The following is a 24,196-nucleotide window of genomic DNA, read 5'->3' on the forward strand; positions in this document are numbered from 1 at the left end:
CGTGAACCTCTCTTGTCACTTTTATTTTCTCCCATCTATAAACATCATGCACTTACCCCTCTGAAATAGATTACTGTTCCATGTCCTGTCTGTCTATCCATCTACCCACCTCCCCACCTAGCTCTCTCATGGTAGGGACAGAACCCCAGAACCCAGGGTCTTGAACATGCTAAGCAAGTATTCCATTACTGACATGTATTCTAGGCCCAAATTCTTTCCTTTTGGTATCATTTGAACACTCAAAAGGAGGAGTACTAGTGAGCTCAAGCACTTCCATGGCCTCCGTGGCCTCTCAAGCATTCACTTAGCCTCTGGCCTGCTAGTGATCAAACCCAAGACCCATTGTTCAGTCCCTATCCCTTTGCCCTGGCTTGCAGTCAAAGCTTTACATCCTTAAGAAACAAAGCTCTGTTGTATTTTTTTAAGGTGGGAGCTGGGGCTATAGCTCAGTGGTAGAGTACTTGCCTGGCAGTATGAAATCCTGGGTTTGATCACCATTACCACACAGACGAGAAAACCACACCCCAACATCTACACAAAAGAACATAAACGGTTATATGAAGAAGCATGTAGCAGTGATTTAAAAGTAAAGTTCACATAGTTTGTAAAAACGTTGAATTTGCTTGAGCTTCATCTTAACCATATGCATTTTATGCATTTAGAGGGACTCCACCAGGGTCCGGTTTGTTTTCTCCTCTAATACTTCCTGTATCTTCTAAGTTCCACCATAGCCTTGTAAAACAAGTCTGGGAGAACAAACAGGCCTTTTCTGGTCTGCCACCTGCTGGTAAATCCTAGCAATACCCTAGATAGAGAAATTCAGTGGCTGCTCATCCCTTTTCTCCAAACCTGAACTCCTGTTAACCTGAAGTTTTTTTCATTTCTATTCTGCAATCCCTTTTCCATTTAGCTCTATAAATATTTTTTACATATAATTTTATGTGGGTAGTTTTAATGTATCACATTATAATACTCTGGTTTCTCTTCATATCTCATAAATCTTTCCCCTATATCACATTCTAGCTACCTTCAAGTTTTTGCAGTGCTTACCTATTTGTATCTCTTTCTGGCAACTTATGCCCTGATTAAGCTTAATTACTAATGTGTTCACGTGGTCAGGGTGTGCTTTTAGGAACAGCTGAGGGCCATAAGACCTAATGAAAGTGTGGTCCACTCTTGAGGAGGGCAGGTACAGTGAGCCACCATAGGCAATCCCTTGGTTAAACTGGCCAGAGTTCTGGACTGCTGCATGCAGGGACTTGAGGACAGGTCTAGAAGCAGGAGGAGTCATTAAGGGACTGCTGCAGTTATGGTCTGGGACAAGAATATGAGAGCTTCAGCAGCCAAAGAAAGGAAAGTAACTGTAATTAGAAAAGTGAAGGAATAATAGTAATTATCATCATTGTGCACAACACTTCAATATATTATTGCAGAAGTATATTATTACACATTCTCAGCACTTTCTTTGCTACAATTAATGCTGTCATTATAACCATGCTGCCTCTGGCTGTTGAGTCATTTCAGCAATGGCCTCCAGAAGCTAAGGTTTATGTCACATAAGTATGTGGGATCTGGAATTACCAGGAAACAAGTGTGACACAGTCATTGGCTAGTTGGTAAGGGCAGAGCAAAGGGACACACAGGAACTTTTGTGCACACAAGGGACTGCAGATAAACTGTTGTGGGGCTAGGAATGTGGCTTAGTGGTAGAGTGCTTGTCTAGCATGCATAAAGCCCTGGGTTCAATTCCTCAGTACCACATAAATAGAACAAGCCAGAAGAGGCACTGTGGCTAAGTGGTAGAGTGCTAGCCTTGAGCATAAAGAAGGTCAGGGACAGTGCTCAGGCCTTGAGTTCAAGCCCCAGAACTGGCCAAAAAATAAAAAGAAAGAAAGAAAGAAGAGCTGGGAGGTGGCTCAGTGGTAGAGCACTATCCTTGCATGCCTGAGGCCCTGGGTTTGATTCCTCAGCACCACATAAGCAAAAGGAAAAAAGCCAGAAGTGGCACTGTGGCTCAATGGTGAGCGCTAGCCTTGAGCTGAAGAGCTGAGGGACAGCACCCAGGCCCCATGACCCCCCCACCTCCCCCCACCCAAAAAAAAAAAAGAAAAGAAACTGTTGACTGTGTGGCCAGTGCCTGCCATCCTAACACTTGGGAAACAGGCAGGAGGAATGCAAGTTCAGGCCAGCCTGGGTTACATAGACTTGTCTTAAAAAGAGAAAATAAAGACAGAAAGTGCTTTATGTTTGTTGTGAGGGTACTTTTGGGCTGATCTTTGGCTTACTTGCATGTACGCATCATCTCCACACTCAAAGGTTCAGCTATCTCTGAAGCAACCAAATAATCACATCTCCAATCAGCCCAGAGAGGTCATGAGACAGGACTGAATTTCTACCTCAATCCTAATTATTTGGGAGTTAGGAATAGGAATCTGCTGACATGGGGGAATAATCAAGAGAAACTGGAAATTCTTGCTATTTTCCAAGGCCAGCACAGGCTGAGGATCAGGTGAGTGTGCAATAAGTATTGGCTGGATTATGATGAACAAAAAAGGATTAAATCATTAGGATTGATGCATTCCAATCTTAAAAGACTGACTTAGATGAATAACTATATTTTTCTTTTTTTTTAAATTTTATTTTATTTTATTTGTGAACATACTGTCCAGAGGAGTTACAATTACATGGGCAGGATAATGCGTACATTTCTTACCAAGCATTGCAGCCTCCTCCTGTGTTTACCCTTCACATCCCTTCCCAGCCTCCCCCCTCCCCCCCAATCCCAATCCTTCTCCTTCCCTCCCCTCCCCCCCCCCCCCCCCGCACCGACGTTGTATAGCTCGTTTTGGACATGACAACTTGTACTTCTCATTGTTGCAACAGGTCCACCTGTATCCTTAAACAACTGGTTTTTCCCCATCTCCTCCACAAGTTATACTGACATCAAATATAGTGAAAGCAGGGGTTATACTGTGGGGGAGAATAACTATATTTTTCAATTCAGAGAAAATGATGGAACATTTATGCATGTTACATACTTCTGGAAGGATACCTGAGAGTCACTTCCTAATAATTATTCCTACTGTAATTTATAGTTAGAAAAAGTGAGATGTGGAGGGATCATGACCCTGCTTGGGGATTCTATAACACAGTGGGAATCCAGATTCCCCATCATTCAGGTTTGTAGTGGGAGAGGTGTGTACAGAGGAGCAGGTGACGTGGCAGGGGGCAGGGGAGGGGGATGGAAACACTGGCTGCTGACTGCTTTCATCGAATCTGTTAATGACTAAAGAAAAGAAGCAGAGTAGAAATTGCCATGCATTTTATTGTTTCCGTGTAGAAACCTACTTATGTCGTAGCGCAGGGGTCAAAGCCTTGGAGGATGTCCGCTCTCTGTGTGAGCTGCAGAGCTAGGGTGCCCGTTATGTCTTCAGAATCCTTCAGCCCAGACCGCAGGAGAAACTGGGCACAAGCCAAGTGCTGACCTGCACAGGCTAGATGCAGGGCTGAGAGAGGCAAGAATGACATTAGCTTAGAACACAACCGCTGGAGTACACAGCCTAAGGTTGCAATTTGAAGCCAGCCAGGGCAAAGTGAAGTGAGAAACTATCTCAAAAATAAGTCAGATGTGGGGATGCATGCTTATGGTTCCAGCTGCTCAGGAGGCAGAAATAGGTGGACCAGTCCCAGCCAAGTTACTTCAAGGTCTTATCTGAAAAACAAACTAAAAGCTAAAGAGTAGGGGTATGGCTCAAGTAGTACAACATCTACCTAGCAAGCACATGGCCCTGAGTTTAATTCCCAGTACTGTAAAAAGAAGGGAAGTAAATGATTTTATGACTTAACAGTAGTAATTAAGCCGATAGTCATCACCATTGTCAAGGTAATAGCATTAGTTCTCCAACTTGGCAAATACAGAAAAAGTTATTTTAAGAAAAAGCTGTCAAGGGCTGGGAATGTGGCTTAGTGGTAGAGTGCTTGTCTAGCATGCATAAAGCCCTGGGTTCCAATTCCTTAGTACCACATAAACAGAAAAGGCTGTAAGTGGCACTGTTGCTCAGAGTGGTAGAGTGCTAGCCTTGAGCAAAAAAAGCTCAGGCACTGTGCCAAGGCCTTGAGTTCGAGCCCCAGGTCTGGCCAAGAAAGAAAGAAAAAGCTGTTGAGATACTTAAGAATAATATTAGCACCAATCTTTTGTGGGGCTTGAACTCTGGGTCTAGGCGCTGTCCCTCAGCTCTTCAGCTTAAGGCAAGCCCTCTACCACTTGAGCCACAGTGCCACTTCCCGTTTTCTAGTGGCTTATTGGCGATAAAGAGTCCCACGGACTTTCCTGCCCAGGCTGGTTTTGAACTGTGATCTTCAGATCTCAGCCTCCTGAGTAGGTAGGATGACAGGTATAAGCCACCAGCGCCTGGCTTCTTTTCTTTTTTTGAGACAAGGTCTTGCTATGTAACCAGGGTAGGCTTGAACTTGGGATTCTCCTGCGTTAGCCTTCTGAGTTCTGGAGATGGCACCCAGGTTTTGTGCATGGTAGGTAAGCACTCTCCACTAGGCTATACTCTCAGCCCGAAATATGAAACTTGGTGAGTTGTTCACACATTCAATACCTGATCGATTTCGTTCATCTTTAGCATTGATGTTAGCACCCAAGGATAGGAGAGTCTCAAGTGTACTTGTATGTCCTTCCTGAGTATTGAAATAAATTCATTATTACTGTGATGATAACAAAAACTTTTAAACAAACTCTAATCATATTAGGCACTTACAGTGCCTTATAGTGCACTTATAGTCAACTAAAAAACCTGAATTGTATAGCTAAAGGGTAATGACTTGTATCACTCTTTTTTTTTTTTTTTTTTGTCGGTCGTGGGGCTTGAACTCTGGGCCTGGGCGCTGTCCCTCAGCTCTTCAGCTCAAGGCAAGCGCTCTACCACTTGAGCTACAGTGCCACTTCCGGTTTTCTGGTGGTTTATTGGAGATAGGAGTCTCACGGTCTCTCCTGCCCGGGCTGGCTTTGAACCGTGATCCTCAGATCTCAGCCTCCTGAGTAGCTAGGATTACAGGCGTGAGCCACCAGCGCCTGGCTTGTATCACTCTTAATAAGGCATCCATCATTAAATATCTTGGTCACATTTCATTATTAGGATTTAGATGATCAACTTTATATGCCACATTAGTGACCTAATACAATTGAGTCTCTATCAATATAAGCTGTATAAATTTTGTGATTTATACAGAACTACAATTCCAAAATTTCCCAGACCAATATTTACCTAATTAAAATCTGTAGGGTAGAGATAGATGACCAAAGACTACATAACCTCTCATAAAAGAGAATCCTAGGGGCTGGGAAGGTGGCTCAGTGGTAGAGCGCTTGCCTTGCATACTTGAGGCCCTGGGTTCGATTCCTCAGCACCACATAAGCAAAAAGAAAAAAGCCGGAAGTGGCGGTGTGGCTCAAGTGGTAGAGCGTTAGCCTTGAGCTGAAGAGCTGAGGGACAGCGCCCAGGCCCAGAGTTCAGGCCCCACGACCAGACCCCCTACCCCCCCAAAAAAAGAGAATCCTGCAGCTAGTATTATGAAGCAATTATATATATATTTTTTGGTGAAACCAAAATCAAAGCTTGAGGTTCAGTCTTCCCTGAAGACTGGAGAAAACCAGCCTGTCTCCCCTTGTGGCATCTCATACCATCCTTACACACCTCCCTACCTTCTCATGAGGGGAAAATAGGACAGAAGAGTGTAGATGATTTAAAAATAATCGCTGCTTCTAGAAAATCAAGCATGGGACAACTAAGTAATGGATCAGTAATATGGGAGACTGCAGGCACTGACAACAGCTTCCTTTCTAGTTGAACATTTTGTCTTCAATGTGACAGGGAGAGATCAATTAATGCCATTCCCTTCTCCCATTTAAAGAGATCTTAACTTCTAAATGCTGCATAAGTATAGAGATCTAGGAGTTTCATACAACAGACATTTATGGCTTTAAATGATTCCTGAAAACAAAAATGTTAGTAGTGTGACGTAAAGCCCAAGAACATAAAAGGTACTTCTTTATTTCTTAATTTCTTTCTTTTTAGTTTCCTTTTAAAGGGATTAACGACTTCAGATTCATGATTATTTCAAGTATATGGACAATTACCATTCACAGAAATGAAGCCATAAAAACCAGGATTATAGCTGAGGGCCAGTGGCTCATGCCTGTAATCCTAATTACTCAGGAGGCTGAGATCTGAGGACCACAGTTCAAAGCCAGCCGGGGCAGGAAAGTTTATGAGACTCTCATCTCCAATTAACCACCAGAAAACCAGAAGTAAGCTGTGGCTCAAAGTGGTAGAGTACTAGCCTTGAGCAAAAGAGCTCAGAGACAGCCTTCAGGCCCTGAGTTAAGCCCCACAACTGACAAAACAAAACAGGATTACAGAGCCATCCATCAATGGAATAACGCAAGTCAAAGTAAGGTAGGGACATTGTCATGAGAAAATACCAACCTTGGCCGCATAATGAAGTGCTGTGTGGTGGGTTGTGGTTGCTCTCACATCTACATCAATGCCAAGATCAGACACCAGGAAGCGGATGGCTTCATCCTGCCCTGTGACAGCTGCCCTGTGCAGAGCCTGGGCCCCCAGGCTGTCCTCAGCTGAAGAGCAAGCCTTGTAGATGGGAGGAGCAAAAATCAGAAGAAGCAGAAAAACCTGGGCCCATACACCTGGCTGTCTGTACCTTCCTCTGTGCAGAGGATATGGAGCTTCTGTCTGATTCTCTAAGGACTCTAACCAAAAAAAAAAAAAAGGATGAATCCTGTGACACTGATCATGATGTATTATACTCAAACTGCTTTGATGAATAGTAACTCCTTGTAAAACTACTTAAAGATTTGAAAGAAAGAAAAGAAAGGAAAAAGAACGGGATGAGTCAGTACTCCTGGCTACAGTGCCAAAAGTGCTTCCAGGGGCCTCTGTTGCCATCAAAGGACTAGTATGTCTTAGAACATGGATCTTTGGGGCCTCTCTCCACAGAGTCAATTTCACTGCTTTTCCTTGCTTTTCTTTCCCTTTTAAATAAACTTGCTCTGATTATTTATTTATTTATTTATTTATTTATTTATTTATTTATTTATTTATTTATTTATTTATTTATTGGTCATGGGGCTTGAGCTCTGGGCTTGCTTGGGCACTGTCCCTGCGCTCTTAAGCTCAAGGCAAGCGCTCTACCACTTGAGCCACAGCGCCACTTCCGGTTTTCTAGTGGTTTATTGGAGATATGAGTCTCAAGGACTTTCATGCCTGGGCTGGCTTTGAACTGTGATCCTCATATCTCAGCCTCCTGAGTAGCTAGGATTACAGGCATGCGCCACCTAGCTATAAGGAGCTATTTCTAGAATACTTAATTTGCTAACTTCTCTAAGTAGATTACATTATTTAATACTTCTAGGAGCCATCTGAAGAAACTCAACTTCTCTTTATTTTATAGCTGGAAATACAGATACTTAGGACCCAGGATATAAAGGGTGCTGTTTATCCTACAATCTAAAATTTGTAAGAAGAATCAAGGAATAAAACAAAACCATTTTGATACCTGATGTTTTTCAAGGAGTAGCCTGGCTACTTCCACATGACCACATTGAATTGCATCCATAAATGGGGTGACGCCACAATTGTCTCTGCAGTCTGGTTCATACTGGCACCTAAAGCCCAAACCCAGAATTACAGAACTGAGAGTATTCCCTTCAAACTCTTCTCTAACCATATGTTGTCTCCTCGGGTTATCTTTTCAAATTATCATCTCTGTTGCTGACCCCACATTTATATCTGGGCCCACCTGTGTCTTGAACTGCCTGCCTGAGCCCCATATTTCACAGGCATACAACACTCAACATTACCTAAAGTAAAATTATCATCTTTCTCCCCCACCTGCTGCTCGTCCAGTGTTCCATTTCTCAGCAAGTGGCTCTGACATCATATCCTAAAGTCATCTTTGATGTTCCCTACTCCTCATTCCTTTCATCTGTTTATTTTGTTGCTACGCTAGAGATGCTAGGGCCCTGCATATACTGCCAAGTGTTCTACCACTGAGCTGGATCTCTAGCCCTTCTCATCTCCTTTAACAAGTTACTCATCTTGCCCCATTGGCTCCACTTTCAAAATTACCTCCAAATCCCCCTCTTCATCCCTAGACATCTTTGTGTCCAGCTACCATCAATTTTTTTTTTTTTTTTTGCCAGTCCTGGGGCTTGAACTCAGGGCCTGGGCACTCTCCCTGAGCTTCTTTTGCTCAAGGCTAGCACTTTACCACTTGAGCCACGACACCACTTCTAGCTTTTTCTGTGTATGTGGTACTGAGGAATCAAACCCAGGGCTTCATGCATGCTAGTTGAGCACTCTATCACTAAGCCATGTTCCCAGCCCCTTACCATCATTTTTGTCTTTCTCACTGCACCAAATAGATCATGGAACCTCCTGCTCACCCCATCCCCCAATCCATTCTGCCTAAGGATTGACAATTTGGGGAAACTGTTGTCTGAAAACCCTTCAATAGCATCTTAAATGCTTAGAATAAAATCTGAACTTTCTCACATGGTCTACAGTGTCCACATTGTCCAGGCTTCAGCATATTCTGAACTTCCTGTTTCTCAGATATACCATACTTGCCCATGTCTCCTATTGGCAATTAACTCTCATTCTCCCCTTCAAGTGGCACCTTCAATATTGCTGGTGCTGAGATTCTGACTCCAAGATATACTGAGTTATATGCTCCCTTTGGGATACTGCTATTCCTTGTAATGTTGGTAAGTCTTACAGAGCTTGTTCAGTCTGTACTGCTGCCAGTCTGTGATCCTCTTCAAGTAAAAACAGTATTAACCTCTTGTTAAAATGTCTAATAAATATTTTCCCCCAATTTATTGCTTTGCTCTTACCTCTTAAGAAGTACTTTTACTGCTTCTAAACAGCCATGCATTGCTGGGAGAAGAGAGTTGAAAATTAGAACGTTTAGGTATGCTGTATACTCAAAATGCTTCTTGGCTGGGGATGTAGCTCAATGGGAGAATGTTTGCCTGACATGCATAAAGCCCTGAGTTTGATCCTGGCACCATAAAAATAAATAAATAAAGTTCTTTCCTCCTGGTTCTCTCCCTTCTGCCTCAGTCTTCTAATTATGACTTACAGGAATATTTAAATTTGGTATACTTTTACTGCCCCCTAAAAATAAAATTCAACTCAATTAGTGGTAATGATGTTTTTACTTTAGGGATGCACAGCCAGTACTTGATTATTTCTCTCTCTCTCTTTTTTTTTTTTTTTTTTGCAGGTCTGGGCTTCAGCTCTGGCCTGGACACTGTCTCTGAGCTCTTTTGTTGAAGGCTAGCACTGTACCACTTGAGCCACAGCTCCACTTCCATTTTATCTCTATGAGCACTTTCATGGCAAACTTTCAGTCTGAAACTTATCTTCCCAGTTTTTTATTGTAAAACTCCAAGGTCAGTCAGCTTTCATCCAGGAAATACAAAAACATTTTACTGTCTGTATTAATCCTTAACCAAGTAACCAGAAATTGAGTCCCTCTCCTAAAAATAATATTCAATAATAAAGGTTTTGATGTCTTCTACTTATTTGGGGCAAATGATAGGGTGCTATGTCTCCAAGGAAGTATCTCCAGATGTGTGTGAAGGGCAAGGTGACCAAATAATTAATAAGCTAGAGAAATGTCTTTCCATTTACTTGGAATGTTTAGGAAGACATTCTTCCATCCCTAAGTGCCACTGTGTTTATAAAACAACTGGATGTGTTTTACCTAGACTATATCACATCGCAGGCATTAAGTTCTAGAGAAACTAAATTCAACACACTTCCTAGTAGGGTAAGGTTACTTTCCAAATTTCAAATTTCTTGTTCTAGACTCTTACACCTCTTACTGTAACAACTTTACATTTTTCTTAATTTAAAATCATCTACAGATGCATAACAGTTAAAAGTAATTAAAAAATAAAAACCGTATCCTAAATTGTATTTAGACACTGGGGCCAATGTATCTATAAGCGTTTGTATTTAGACATAAAACATGGTATTACTAAGAATATGAAGGAAATATTTTCTTTTTCTTCTTGTCTTCAGTAACAATGTAAAAACTGCTAAAAAGACAATAGTAACTATTTATTCTGGGCCTACATGTGCCAAGGATTGTGTTAAGGAACTCACATAATGACCTCTTTATCCCTACAGTAATTATGTATCATGGGTATCATTGCTGATGAAGACATTTGCTCAAGAGACAGACTAGGGGGGCTGGGAAGGTAGCTCAGCGGTAGAGTGCATGCCTTGCAAGCATGAGGCCCTGGGTTCGATTCCTCAGCACCACATAAACAGAAAAAGCTGGAAGTGGTGCTGTGGCTCCAGTGGTAGAGCACTTGAGAGCCTTGAGCTGAAGAGCTGAGGGACAGCGCCCAGACCCAGAGTTCAGGCCCCATGACCGGCAAAAAAAAAAAAAGAGACAGACTAGGTTTTCTACTGAAGGTCAAAGACTTTGAGAGGAACAGAACCAGTTTTCCATCTAACTAATAGAAGGTAAGATGGATACACATGAAGAGTTTACTAACACAAGAAAGGCACTTAGCCGGGCACCAGTGGCTCATGCCTGTAATCCTAGCTACTCAGGAGGCTGAGATATGAGGATCGGTTCAAAGCCAGCCCGGGCAGGAAAGTCCGTGAGACTCTTATCTCGAATAAACCACTAGAAAACCGGAAGTGGTGCTATGGTTCAAGCGGTAGAGTGCTCACCTTGAGCTGAAGAGTGCAGGGACAGCGCCCAAGCCCAGAATTCAAGCCCCACGACCAACAAAAAAAAAAAGAAAAAAAGAAAAAAAAAGAAAGGCACCTAGCCAGTTACATGATCTGTAGAAAACATTCTTTTTCCTTACCATCTATTTTCTCATAACCGTCATTTCCCTGCAGGCAGCCTGAACAGGATGATGTAGGCAGCGCTGAGTGAAGTGACTGCACATCTGTCCTGTTTGCCTAAGGCTACTGGCTGTACCTGCAGTGTGCAGAGGAGTTCTTCTGATTTTGCTCTCTGTCTTCCAGGCATCTGGGCACACAGTGAGCAAGTACTGGAGGATAAGGGGGTCGCCTTCTCGACTGGCAATGTGGAAACTGTTCCAGCCATCTTTGTTCTTCAGGAGTGGATTGGCACCGTGTTCCACGAGGGCCTGGATCACCTCAAGATTCTTCCTTGTGCAAGCCATCATCAGAGGAGTCCTAAGGCCAACCAGTGTAAGCCATCAGATGGAAGGAAGCTGAGACATTAAAAGGGAGAGGTCAAGTCTTCAGGAAATGCATATAGCCTTGGCACAGATGGACAACCTAGAAGGATCAGTGGTCTTGAAGGAAGGAAAAGAGCTTTGACTGGTAAATCCTCTGCATGATGTAAGAACACTGGGAGAAATAACAAGGGGAATATGATTGTCACCTACAAGTAGATCGGGACCTGGGAAGCAAAACTGCTTGAGAGCCAGACCTGAGTAGTGACCTGGGACAGAACTAATAAGAACCACTAGGACCAGGTCTACTTTTCTCCCATAGTGGGGAAAATGAACTTTATACCATTCTCTTCTGTACTTTTTTCTTCTTTTGTGAGGTTGAGAATCAAACCTAGAACTTCATGCATACTAGGCAAAGGCTATAATACTAAGTTACATTCCCAGCCCCTGTTTTCTTTTTTTAATTGTAATGAGATCAGGAATCACTTGAAGTAGAAGCTTCACTATGTAATAAGCCTTAAGAAGTTCATAGCAGGCCAGTGAATGTGGCTTAGTGATAGCATGCTTGTCTAGCCTGACTGAGGCCCTGGGTTTGATTCCTGGTACTACATAAAAAATAAGTAAAATGAAAAGAAACAAAAATAACCATTAAAAAGAAATCATAGCCTCAGAAAGACCAGACACAATGAAAAAAATAATTTCAGGCAGGTAGAGATAGCTCAATCCTAGCTACTCAGGAGTCTGAGATCCGAGGATCCAGTATGCAGACAAATTCTTGAAACTCTTTTCTTTTTTGCCAGTCCTGAGGCTTACACTCAGGGCCTAGGCACTGTCCCTGAGCCTCTCTGTACTCAAGGCTAGCACTCTACCACTTGAGCCACAGCACCACTGCTGGCTTTTTCTGTTTATGTGATACTGAAGAATTGAACCCAGGGCTTCATACATGCTAGACAAGCACTCTACACTAAGCCACATTCCCAGCCCATCTTGAAACTCTTATCTCCAGTTAACCAGCAGAAAGGCAGAACTAGAGATGTAGCTCAAAAGGTATAGCGCTGGCCTTGGGCAAAAAAGCTAGGGGAAAGCACCTAGGCCTGTCCAAACCCCAGTACCAGCACCTAAATAAATAAATAAATCCAATCTAACAAATGAGGTTGAATTTGAGTGAGGTAAAGTTTCTGGACTGTGTTGATAGCAGTTGTTACAGCAAGGCAAGAGGTGAAAACCACATAGTGTTATATCTGCACCGCTGCACTGTATCAGTCATATTCCTATGGTCTGTACAATACCAATTAAAATAATGCAATCTGTGAGCTAAGAATCTAGCTAGACGTCCCCAGAAGAACATCACTACGGTACAATCCATTCCCTATCTGACCACATTGAGCAAGAAGGTTGGGGGCGATAAGACCTTGCCGATGGGTGAAAACTGAATGCTGACAAGAGCTCCCCTCGTGTACCCACGAGGTACACGAGCCAGGATTCTGATTCTGAAGGACTAGGGAGGAGGCGTGTTTTTCTGGACCGTCGCCACCTACCAGTCGCCCTTCTTCAGGCAGTCTACCGCCGCCCCTCGGTCCAACAGGTAGCCCACGCAGTTCCGTTGGCCCATAGATGCAGCCTCGTGAAGAGGCCGCTTGTAGTCTCGGTTGACGGCCTCGATGTCCATGCCACAAGTCTCGGCTAGATAGGCCAGGATGTCCAGGCGTCCGTGACGGGAGGCACAGTGGAGGAGCGTGTCTCCAGCCGGGCCCTGACAGCCGCCGGCCGCCCGCAGCTCCTCCTGCAGAGCACGCAGCCGGCCTTCCTGCACCAGCCTGCAGAGGCGGCGCGGGTCCCCCGGCGGGGCCATCCCGGTGGGCCAGGCGGGGGCACGAGTGGAAGGGACACCGAGCCTGAGTCCGAGGCAGGGTGCACAAAGCTGAAAGGGAGCCTGGGCTTCCGCTTCCTGCACGTGACACTCCTCCGAGACACCCCGCCCTGCGCCCAGCTCTTTTTCCCCGGCGCTGTAGCCGCCGCCGCGGCCGCCAGAGCCCCTTCCTGCCCCTCGCCCCGGGGGCCGGGGAGCTGCGCCCTCCCGGCGCGTCGGGGCGGGGCCCCCGGCTCCAGGCGCCCCTGCTGCTAGGGGTACGTGGGCGCACCTGTGGTCCCGGAGCTGCCCTCTGCACTGGGACCTTCTGGAGCCGAAAACGTCAGGGGATGGGGGCGCATCGCTCTACCGCGAAGCCCCGAAGCTTGAGGGGCCCGAGGGGCCGGACCCCCCCCCCCCCACGGCTCCGGAGGCCGTCGGTCGGGGCCTGGCCTGAGCTAAGGGCCGAACCCAAGCGGCCCTCGCTGCGGCTGCGGAGCGCGCGTCCGCGGACTGCGAGGCGGGGCCGCCGCGGATCCCGGAGCCCGGGCTGGACACCGCCCGGGTCCTGGGGGTCTGGGGCGGTGCTCCTGGGCTCCGCCTCCTCCTCATCCAATCGACAGTCGCCCGACGTCCTCCCCGCCCCTGCCGCTGCAGCCCCCAGGAACTCTGGGAAAGTTTCCCGGTGCCGCCTCCGGGCCAGCGGAAGCACGGAAGGGGCGTGGTCCGCTCGCGGTGGCCGCGCCCCTTCCAGACTCGCGTTTCGATTGGCTCAGACGGCCGTCCTTCAGATCCGGTGGCAGGCGCTTCCCTGGGCAGCGACGGGGCGGAGCTCGTGGAGGAAGTCGTCCGCGGTCTCGGCTCGCTGACGGGGCGGGAGGAGGGGCTTGCTGCAGGGGGCCGCTGGGCTGGGAGGCCAGCAGCGGGGACCGGGCGGCGACGGCGGCGGCGGGGGCCCGGGTCCGGAGCGCCATAGTGCGTGAGATCCTAGACGTGACCGGGGATGCAGGCGGGGCTCCGATGCGTGGGAAACTTCAGCCTTTCGGGTCTCGGGGGTGGGGCCGTGCTCTCCGGCGGGGCGGGGCGGGGCCCGGCCGGGGGTGGGTGTGGGGGGCTCGGCGGGCTGCGGGCGGGTGCAGGTCGCGGAGCGCTTGCACGGTGAGGCCCGCGTGTCAGGTGAACCCCTGCCAGGCCCGAGCCCCCGCGCTGCCCCCTGAGGCCCTGCCGTCATTTCTCGGGGGCTTGCGGAGGTGGCTGGGGAGACGTGGCCTTGGTTACTGGCGAGCTAGGCTTCTCCACTCTTGTTTTGACCTTGGGTAAGTCGTTTTATTCTGCCCAGACCACCCTCTACCATTAATCCCCCCCTTCCTTTTCCTTACCTGAATGTAAGAAGATAAAGGTGAGGTGAGAAGGCCTTAAGCTTTTCGAGGATTCACTGAGATCTGAGGACTGACTGGAGGTGATGGAAGAAATTAGGGTTAGGTGTGGTCTTCCTTGATGGAACTAGTCATTTAGCCTCGGTGTTTTTCTCTTATTTCAGGGGAAAAAAATGGAAATCACCACTAAAGGCCAGGCTTCAAAACAACCGCCTTTTTTTTTTTTTTTTTTTTTTGGTTGTGTCTTAACCTGAGCTTATTTTGGTCTACCACTTGAGCCACAGCTCCACTTTGGCTTTTTTGGTGGTTAACTGGAGATGAAGATTCTCATGGACTTTCCTGACTAGGCTGGCTTTGAACCTCTATCTCAGGTCTCATCCTGCTGAGTAGTTAGGATTGCCGGCATGAGCCACCAGGGCAAGGCACAACAACTGCTCGTTAATTTGGTTCTGCGCTCTGGTTTAACAAAGCACTTGGCATTAAGTAAATCCACATACCATCCCATAAAGCAGTCCTTTTGGTCTGACAAGCAGTGGACTTAAGGCATAATGAAGTTAGTGACTTTACCATGACAATGTAGTTAGCGAAGTGTAAAGGAGGAAGGAAGGATGGGTGCAATCAGAATGCGTTAGTGCCTGACGCAAGCAACATAAAACGGGAGATAAAATGAAAAAAAAAAAAAAACTTGAATTTCGTATGTCCTACCATTTCTTTTTTTCTTTTTGCTTGTAGTGTTCCTCTATTTCTCTCCTAGGCTTTTATTTGGAAATTGAATTTGGATTCTGTCTTTGCTGTTTCTGGCTATGAAATTGCTTATCTCCTAGAAATTTTATCAACTCACGTCTTAGATACTCATTGACCATTCACATGCCTTTTGATGACTACTTTCATATTTCAAACTGTTTCCTAGGCTGTAACCTGATTTTCCACAGATACTTTGAAAAGATAAAGACCAGATGTGATGGTGGATGCTTGTAATCCCAGGAGACAGAAGACTGAGGCAGGAGGACCTTGACTTGAATTCAAGGCCAGCTTGACCTACTTATTGAGACCCTGCCTCGAAAAATCAGAACCCCAAATTACTTTTAAAATTGGAATTTTGAGCTTCCTTCCTCACTCTAGAAAAAACATGATTGAAGAAAAGAAGATCTTTTAATCTTTAATATGATTATTAACATTACTTGTCCTTGCTGTTCTTTCTCTTTTGTCTTTTCTTGTCAACAGCTCAAAACACATTTTTGGTCTTCAAAATGTTTTGCTGCCCTCAGGCAATTACTAGCTCTGAGTGTTGCTGCCCTCAGGCAATCACTAGCTCTGACATAAGTTGGTAAAGTCACTTCCAACTTGTTTTTCTTACAGTTTTCATGTCTATCTAAATTTGATTGTTATAATGACCCTACTTAAAAACTGCATGGTACCCTGAATTGCCTACAGAATAAAGGCCAGTTTCTTCATCTTCTTTTTTGTAATGGCACAAATTAAACCGTATAGGAAGAGTTTTTGTCATATTTCAGTATATGATCATATTGATCACATGATTACATATATTTTGATCATATTTGCCTTCTCTGGTACTCTTTCTTATCCTTCTTCTTCCTTCCTGTTTCCCTTCTCTTTATTGCGTGCCCCCCATTCCTTGCTTTTATTTTCATGACTTTGATTTTCTTTTTCACAATGAGAGAAAGTATTTGATACTTGTCTTTGTGAGACTGGCTTATTTCACTTGACATGATGATTTCAAGTTCTGTTCATTTTGCAGCAAAAGACATTTTATTCTTTCTAATGGCTCAATAAAATTCCATTGTGTGTGTTTGTAAGTATGTATATATTTGTATGTACACGTGTATGTGTTTAAAATCATTTTCCTTATTTGTTCATCTGTTGTTGGGCACCTAGATTGATTCCATAACTTGGCTATTGTGAACAGTCCTAGGATAAATGTGTACTGCTACTACAGCTTGAATTAAGAACCTTACTGTATCCCTTGGCTTTAGCCACAGCTCCACTTCTGGCTGTTTGCTGATTCTTTGGAGGAAAAGGTGCCACAGACTTTTCTGCCTCAGACTGACTTTGAACCATGATGCTCAGATCTAAGTCTCCAGAGTAGCTAGGATTACCAGCATGAACCACCAGCACCTGGCTGACTTTGATTCCTTTGGGTTTCTATCTACCCAGAAATAGTATGGCTGGGTTATAGAAGAGTTCTGTTTTTAATTTTCTGAGGAACATCCATAACTGATTTTCATAGTGGCTGGAATAATTTACATTCCTACCACCAGTGAGTAAGATCTCCACCCCCATATTTGTTTTCTTTATGATAGCCTTTTTTTTAATTTTTAATTTTTTTGCCAGGCCTGGGGCTTGAACTCAGGGCCTGAGCACTGTCCCACTTGAGCCACAGCTGCACTTTGGTTAGGGGGTGATTCATTGAATTGTCTCACAGACTTTCCTGCTCAAGGTGGCTTTGAACCACAGGCCTCAGATCTCAGCTTCCTGAGTAGCTAGGATTATAGGTGTGAGCCACCAGTGCCTGGCTTAGTTTTGGTTTACATTTTGCTGGTGAAGGTAATTTCTTTAGCAATATATTAAATGACCTTTGTTGTTTCTGACTTCAAATTCATTTTCCAGCCTTGTTTATCATCATTCCTCATCAGTGACCTTGTTCGAAAGAAATGCACCTTTTCTGCTACACGAGTGGTTGGCCATGCCTCTGGGGGTTTGCTTATGTTTCTTTGACTAACTGAATCTCGTGTGTGTGTGTGTGTGTGTGTGTGTGTGTGTGTGTGTGTGTGTGTGTGTGTGTGTGTGTGTGTGTGTGTGTGTGTGTGTATCTCGTGTGTATGTGTATCTCGTGTGTGTGTGTGTGTGTGTGTGTGTGTGTGTCTGTCTGTCTGTCTGTCTGTCTGTCTGTTTCGTGGGGCCTGAACTCAGGGACTGGGTGCTGTCCCTGAGCACCATTATATTCTCAGATTTCAGCCTTCTGAGTAGCTAGTATTACAGACGTGAGCCACCAGTGCCCAACACCCATTTGTTTTTTTAAGGCTCAATACTTCTTAAAGCCTCTTCCAACATTGCTAGTTCTATTTACTTTTCTTTACCACCATAGCGCTTTATGTATTTATATAGCACTTATATTGCTCTTGTGTTTAGCAATTTGTGTTTGTTTTGATACCTGCCTTATGGTCAAGCATATTCATTTTTATATTCTCAGTATCTAAAATAGCATTGAACAAGGGTACCATAAGGAAATCCCTCGGGGAGTTTATAATGAATCTGGGACATAGTACATACATAACGGTGGTTGTGGAGAAAGCCTTTCAAATATATACGAATATATTCTGCACAGTAAATAGTAGTCCTTTTCTTTCTTTTGTCATTCCTCTCCTTGTGAGAAACATAACCGTGAACAATCCAACCTATCCATGCTTGTTGTAGAAAATGAGTGCTGTTTCCAAGAGAATCATGGTAGTTTAGAGTATAAGATGATTGGAGAGATAGAACCTCCTAACCTGTACCCTGTGGATTTAGAGGATAGCTGGTAGCCATCTGGCTATACATCAAGGGTTAATACCAACTGGCACAGTGGCTCCCTCCTGTAATCCTAGCTACTCAGGAGACTAAGAACTGAGGATCAAGGTTCAAAGCCAGCCAATGCGGAAGAAAGTCTTTCAGTTTGTTTTCTCTAATTAGTAGAAAGCCCAAAGTGGAGTTGTGACTCAAGGAGTAGTGTCAACTTTAAGTGAAAAATCTAAGCAAGAGCATGAGCTCCTGAGTTCAAGCCTCAATACCAACACACAAAAAAGAGTTAATACCAGAGTGTTGAACTAGTTGCAGTGTGTTCCCTGTTTATTTTAAAGAGAGCAAAATACTTTTAGTTTCTCATTTAGAGTCTCCAGAAAATATTAGAAGTTTTCTTATAGTAATAGTTTTTGAATATTATTAAAATTTTGATACAGGAATTAAACTTGAGGATTTTTTCCTTCTCTCTCTCTCTCTCTCTCTCTCTCTCTCTCTCTCTCTCTCTCTCTCTCTCTCTCTCTGTCTCTCTCTTTCTCTCTCTCTCTCTCTCTCTCTCTCTCTCTGCAGCACTGGAGTTTGAACTCAGGGACTTGTGCTTTCTACACAGGCCCTCTTTCATTTGAGTCATACCCCCAGCCCCCTTCCCCTTTTTTTGCTTTAGTTATTTTTTACATAGGGTCTGATAGTTTTTCCCTCTTCCCTACACCTCAATTACATCCCATCAGGGTTACAGGCATGATGTCTTAACACCATACTTGGCTTACTGACTGATAGGGTCTCACTATTAACTCTGTTGGGAATGGACTTTAACTGCATTTCTCCTGATCTCTGCCTTCTGAGTAGCTGGGATTATAGGTGTAAGCCACTTTTAAGGGGAATTTTTTTTTTTTAACAGAGCTTCACTAGTAGCCTAGAAGTTCTTATATGGACTCAACAATCATCCTGCCTTAGCTTCCCAAGTGCTGGCATTACCAGCTTGTGCCATGCCTGGCTAACTTGAAGGGTTTTTTGGTTTGTTTCTTCCTCCTCTTCTGCCTCTCCTTTCCTTCACTACTCCTCCTCTTCCTCTTCTTCCTTCCTTTTTTTTTTTTTTTGACAATACTGGAGATTGAACCCAATGTCCCTTCTCCTCTTCTTTTTTCACCTCCTTTTCTCCCTCCTTCCTTTTTCCTTTTCTTCCTTGAACCCGCCTCTTGCTTGCTAGACAATAACTTAGGCCAACTTGAGGTTTTTTAACTTAAAGCTTTCTTACAGGGCTGGGAATGTGGCTTGGTGGTAGAGTGCCTTCCTAGCATGCAAAATTCCTCAGCTGGAGGTGGTGCTGTGATAGAATGGTAGAGTGCCTTGAGCAAAAGAGGTTTAGGGACAGTGCCCAGGCCCTGAGTTCAAGCCCCAGGACTGGCCAAAAAAAAAAAAAAAAAAGCTTTCTGACACAGAAAGGAGAATGTTACCATAGGAAGTACACTAGACCTGACAGTCAGGAGACCCAAGTTCATTTACAAGCTGTCGTGACTTTCAGCAAGTCTCTGAGCCCCAGTTAATTGTGGCCCAATCATGGGATTACTGTGCAGATTAAATTTGAGTATAGGAAAGAACAGAAGAACTTACAAAGCACTCAGGAGCTGTAAGATAATTTAGAGCTTCCAAGCCTAGGGAGACAGCCTCAGCCTGAGAAGAGGGCCCTGTTTTGATGCTGTTGTTTCAATTATGAAGCAATAGGTTAGCTTCTGGAGATAAGTGAGCTATGCCTTCCTACTTACCATTACCATAGAGATTTTTTTTTTAATTTTAATTTTATTGTCAGGTGATATACAGAGGAGTTGCAGTTACGTAAGTAAGGTAGTGAGTATATTTCTTGTCTAATACCATAGAAATTTTAATCTAGGAGTGGAAAAGGCTTATTAAAAATAGGTTCTTACACAAATAATTGCTGTTTATATAAGAACAACATGAAGTAACTGCAATGAAGATAAATAAACAATAATTTGTATAAGGTATGCATTCATATCAAATTGAAAAAAAGTTGTGGGCTAGGAAGGTGGCTCAGTGGTAGAGTGCTTGCCTCCCATGCATGAGGCCCTGGGTTCGATTCCTCAATACCACATAAACAGAAAAGGCCAGATGTGCTGTGGCTCACGTGGTAGAGTGCTAGCCTTGAGCTGAGGGACAGAGCTCAGGCTCCATGACCGACAAAAAAAGGAAAAAAAAAGTTGTTATAATATGTAGTATGTCAGAGATCATTTGTTGCTATGTTAACGTGTTAAATCCTTCCTTGCTGAGTGAATCTATTCTGCAATGCTGGAGTCGAGCAACAACTCTTGTTAACTGTGTTTAAGTTGGGCTCTCAGTTTTCTCAGGCTGCAGTTAGACCCACTACATTCCAGAGTCAATGTAATGATGGGGGTTACGTTGTAGTACACCTGTAGTATCTATAGAGACCAGACGTCCATGTGTATATCATCACAGCCTCCTGTCAAAGTGCAGAGCTTGTGGAAAAGCTCACCAAGTGAGGGTAAGTGGCTCTGTACATTGTCTGATAAGCAAAGGTAGATACGGTGTTAAGAGCAGTTTCTTCCATTGAGTACCTTGCTTTAGGAAGTTAAATTGATTTTTTAAAAGATCATTTGATTAGCCATAGTTATTCCCTTTTAGGGCAGTTACTATCTTCATCTTGTCCATTTTGGTTCATAACCTGTTAAGTTTGAGAGGACTTTTTAATTAGGAAAGATAGGGGAAGAAAGGAAAATATTTGGTATCAATTTCAAATGACCCTGAGGTGGTTAGGGTAAGTTTTGAGGCAGAAACAAATAAATTCAAACCTGCAGTGACCTCACAATAGAAGTTTATCTTCAATCCCTTAATAATCTAAGAAGGTTCCATGTATATTGACGGCTGTTGGGCCATCTTGATGTGTGAAGGGAGATAGTCGGTTACTTTAGTGCTTCCTTCTTTGGGGGTTAAGTGATGAGTCATGATCCCTCCCTTCAAGGAGTGGAGGCTTAGTACTAAGTGTTGTTCAAGGGAGACTAAACTTAATTTCCGTTAGAGGATCTCCCTTCAAAGGGTAAGGGTCAGAATAGACAGTCCTGAAGTGAAGAGATCTGACGACTGGGGCAAGTCTGAACTCCAGGTAATGACAACCTTAAGTCAATAGCTAAGAGAAGGAAACTGAGGTGCCAGCAGGCCACAGAGCCAGAGCTAAAATGCAAGGATTAGCAGAGACATCTGAGGGTTTTAGAAAGGGGGGAGTCTTACGTAGGGGGAGGGGGAACAGAGATAAAGCACAAGAAGAGAAGCTATCCCACAAAAAGCAGTATGGGAATGGGTTTACTTGAGCCTGGCAAAATTCTGTTTGAGAAAATATTTTTTCCCACATTCTTGGTCTTTTCTGTCATGTCCCTTGAGGATATGACACCTGTCTGTTAGTCACTGTTGGGAGAGAGTCTGAAAAAGCGGTATAGGCCTCTTGCTGTGGAGAAGGTGAACCTGAGCATCTGTGGAGGCTTGGAAAGCCTCGCTGTCTTTCTCTGTAAGCATAAGGATGCTCCCTGGTTTAGACAGCTTTGCCTCACCTGTGCGTGCCCACCGTGGCAGCTAGCACTCTGGTTTCAGATGTCCTTTTAGAGACATGTAAAGTGCATCTGCTATGCCGGGAGGGCTCAGCACCTTGAAATTGGGTGATGTGGAAGGTTTAATGGAAGCAGGCGGGGGAGGGGGGTGGCATTTGAACATCTTTATGTATGTTGATAAAGCTGTACTAGACCTGCTTTCAAAAAAGGCATACTAATAAAAATAGAAGGGTAATTAGAATTTCGGTGTAGTTAAACTATACTTTAGCAAGAACACTAATGCTTTTAAAATAAAGCAGGTCCCTTTAAGGAGACACTCCACTGGTATGGTCGTCAGGTAATTGTTCTAATGCTTCTGTTGCTAGGCTTTGAGGTATAGAGGTAGGCGTCAGCCTCCACGTGGGTGTCACAAGTAGACGTTCTCCTGTGAATTCAGTGTGACAGGTTGTTATACCTCTTGTTTTCATAGACTTGAATAATATAGACACCTGCCAGGGGACCTACCACCCAGCCTTTAAGGGGCTTTGAGGAGGTGTTTAATGGCTAGTTAATGCCAGAGGAGGTGGAGTCAGATCTCCTGTTCCCCAACCCCATTTCTGGGTATCACAGCACTTACATCTGAGAGACCTGAGATAGAGTTTATTTGTACCGGCTACTAGCTGAAGTTGGGACAGTTATTTTTGCTGTGCCAATCCAGTGAAAATGACAGCTCTTCCTCAGGTAACACTGCACCATTTAATGTATAACAGAGGCAACTTCCTTAAGTATACCAAAGCTGGTTCTCCCAGGTGAGATGCCCCCTCCCACACGTCATTACCTAAACTCACCAAGTAAGGACTTGGTGAGAGAATACATTGGGATGTAGCTGAACTCTTGACGCAGAGCGATGTGTTTCAGCACTCCCATTAGATCTTCATTCCTGTGCCTTAGTTTGATTTCTACAAATGTAATCTCAGCGAACAGTTCAGATCTGGATGAGGCAAATACGTTAATGTATTCCTCTGTCCATATTATCCCCTTTCCTCAAAACCTTTCCTTTTGAGACTGGACCGAACACTTTTGATATTCTCCATCTGTCCTATGTGGTGTTTGAGGAGGTCCCTTTTCTGGCTGTGCTCTTGCCCAGATCCACATAAAAGGCCCAGTGGTCTCCGCTTAGGTTCTTTTTTTTTCTTTTAGGCTTAGGTTCTACACCACCTAAGCCTAGATCACTTCACTTTGCCCTCCTCATCTTTTACTCAGTTTGTTCAGAACATGCTCATTGAGGCTATTATGATAAAACACCATAGACTGGGTAGCACTTATCAGTAACATAAGTTTATTTTGCACAGTTATAGAATCTTTTTTTAAGCTTATTCTACCATGCCTTGCTTATATTTGCCTTTGTAATTTAGAAAAACTTCAAAAAAAATTTTATTGCCTTCATAGGGATTGAATAAGATTTAGTGTTTAGAGAATAGTTCAGCAATAACAGAAATAAATTATAAAACCATTCAAGTGGAAGGGATATTGGATTTTCTGTTTTTAATAATATATGAGCTATTAAGATATTAGCTATTAAAGTATTTCTAGTAACAATTGGTTGTAATGAGGCTGCTGTTATACTTTCAGTTTTACCATTATATATTATCTATTTTTTTTGGGGGGGGGGCCCGGTCGTGGGGCCTGAACTCTGGGCCTGGGCGCTGTCCCTCAGCTCTTCAGCTCAAGGCTAGCGCTCTACCACTTGAGCCACAGCGCTACTTCCAGCTTTTTTTTTCTTTTTGCTTATGTGGTGCTGAGGAATCGAACCCAGGGCCTCAGGCATGCAAGGCAAGCGCTCTACCACTGAGCCACCTTCCCAGCCCCTATTATCTATATTTTGAAACATAGTTCCATGTTTTATGAATGTTTGTCAAAGAAGCTTTATTCAGTAGAAGATAGTATGTATATATATATGTATATACATATATATGTATATACATATATATATATATGTATATGCATACACGCACCTATATATATATCTGTTCTTTTATTTTTGTGTGTGTGTGCCAGTTCTGGGGCTTGAACTCAGGCCTGAGTGCTGTCCCTTAGCTTTTTTCACTCAAGACTGGCACTCTTCCTACCACTTGAGCCACAGCTCACTCAAGTTCTGGCTTTTTTTTTTTTCCCCTGGTTAATTGGAAATAAGAGTCTCACAGGCTTTCTTGCTCCAGGACTGGCTTCAAACCATGATCCTCGGATCTCAGCTTCCTAATTTGCTAGGGTTACAGGCGTGAGCCACTGGTACCCAGCCTTACCATCTAGTTTTTGAAAATAACTATAATGTATATCTGCACATGGTTTGAAGCCAATCCTGAGGCAAGAAATTCTGTGAGACTCTTTATTTCCAATTAACTAGAAAAAAAGCCAGAAGTGGAGCTGTGGCTTACCTAGTACTCTATTAATCAAATCCTGAGTTGTATATATGCTAGGCAAATGCTTGCCACTGGCCAATACTGCCAGTCCCCCTTTTTGGTACTCTTGAAAGAGGCTTCTAGGATCGATTACTCCTTAACATAATGTTAGGGAGGATGAGAAATTTCTTCCTCTGAGGGTTCTGAAAATTGGATTCAGTTTTCTTCCACTTGAGGACCTTACTGCT

The 24,196-nt window shown here is 44.0% G+C and overlaps 2 protein-coding genes across 6 annotated transcripts in view; one reads left to right on the top strand and one right to left on the bottom strand.

Moving 5' to 3' along the window:
- Positions 1-3,305: 3,305 nt before the first annotated feature.
- Positions 3,306-13,673, bottom strand: LOC138807715 (ankyrin repeat domain-containing protein 16). Of its 2 annotated transcripts, XM_069993492.1 has the most exons (7): positions 12,796-13,673; positions 11,035-11,255; positions 8,921-8,963; positions 7,582-7,690; positions 6,495-6,656; positions 4,608-4,686; positions 3,306-3,506 (listed from the first exon to the last, which is right to left on the bottom strand). In XM_069993492.1, exons 1-7 carry the CDS (start codon positions 13,107-13,109, stop codon positions 3,349-3,351), a joined length of 1,086 nt encoding a protein of 361 aa, XP_069849593.1. In that variant the 5' UTR covers positions 13,110-13,673; the 3' UTR covers positions 3,306-3,348. The 2 variants fall into 2 exon arrangements, with proteins under 2 accessions (XP_069849593.1, XP_069849594.1); XM_069993493.1 differs by lacking the exons at positions 11,035-11,255; positions 12,796-13,673 and adding an exon at positions 10,919-11,028.
- Positions 13,674-14,008: 335 nt separating this feature from the next.
- The window catches only part of LOC138807716 (F-box DNA helicase 1), a 40,322-nt gene continuing 30,134 nt past the window's right edge, over positions 14,009-24,196 (top strand). The window contains exon 1 of one of the 4 annotated variants that reach the window (XM_069993496.1): positions 14,009-14,081. Coding sequence is in view for 2 of the 4 variants with exons in the window: in XM_069993494.1 (XP_069849595.1) it covers positions 20,450-20,513 (64 nt within the window). In the remaining 2 variants the exon portion in view is untranslated. Of the gene's footprint in view, positions 14,082-14,335; positions 14,423-19,942; positions 20,514-24,196 lie in introns of those variants that run through there. The other 3 variants (XM_069993495.1, XM_069993497.1, XM_069993494.1) reach the window with 3 other exon arrangements.

The sequence above is a fragment of the Dipodomys merriami genome, unplaced genomic scaffold (assembly GCF_024711535.1).
Source record: "Dipodomys merriami isolate MVZ:Mamm:240054 unplaced genomic scaffold, mDipMer1.0.p SCAF_429, whole genome shotgun sequence".
NCBI classification, from domain to species: domain Eukaryota; kingdom Metazoa; phylum Chordata; class Mammalia; order Rodentia; family Heteromyidae; genus Dipodomys; species Dipodomys merriami.

Excerpts from the sequence above, each read along its gene's own strand:
- LOC138807715 (XM_069993492.1), bottom strand. The coding sequence starts at position 13,109 with ATGGCCCCGCCGGGGGACCCGCGCCGCCTCTGCAGGCTGGTGCAGGAA. Across the intron at positions 7,691-8,920 it reads GTAAAAGTACTTCTTAAGAG|GTGCCAGTATGAACCAGACT; the intron begins GTAAGAGCAAAG and ends TTTGGGCTTTAG. Across the intron at positions 4,687-6,494 it reads CACTTCATTATGCGGCCAAG|GAAGGACATACAAGTACACT; the intron begins GTTGGTATTTTC and ends TTCAATACTCAG.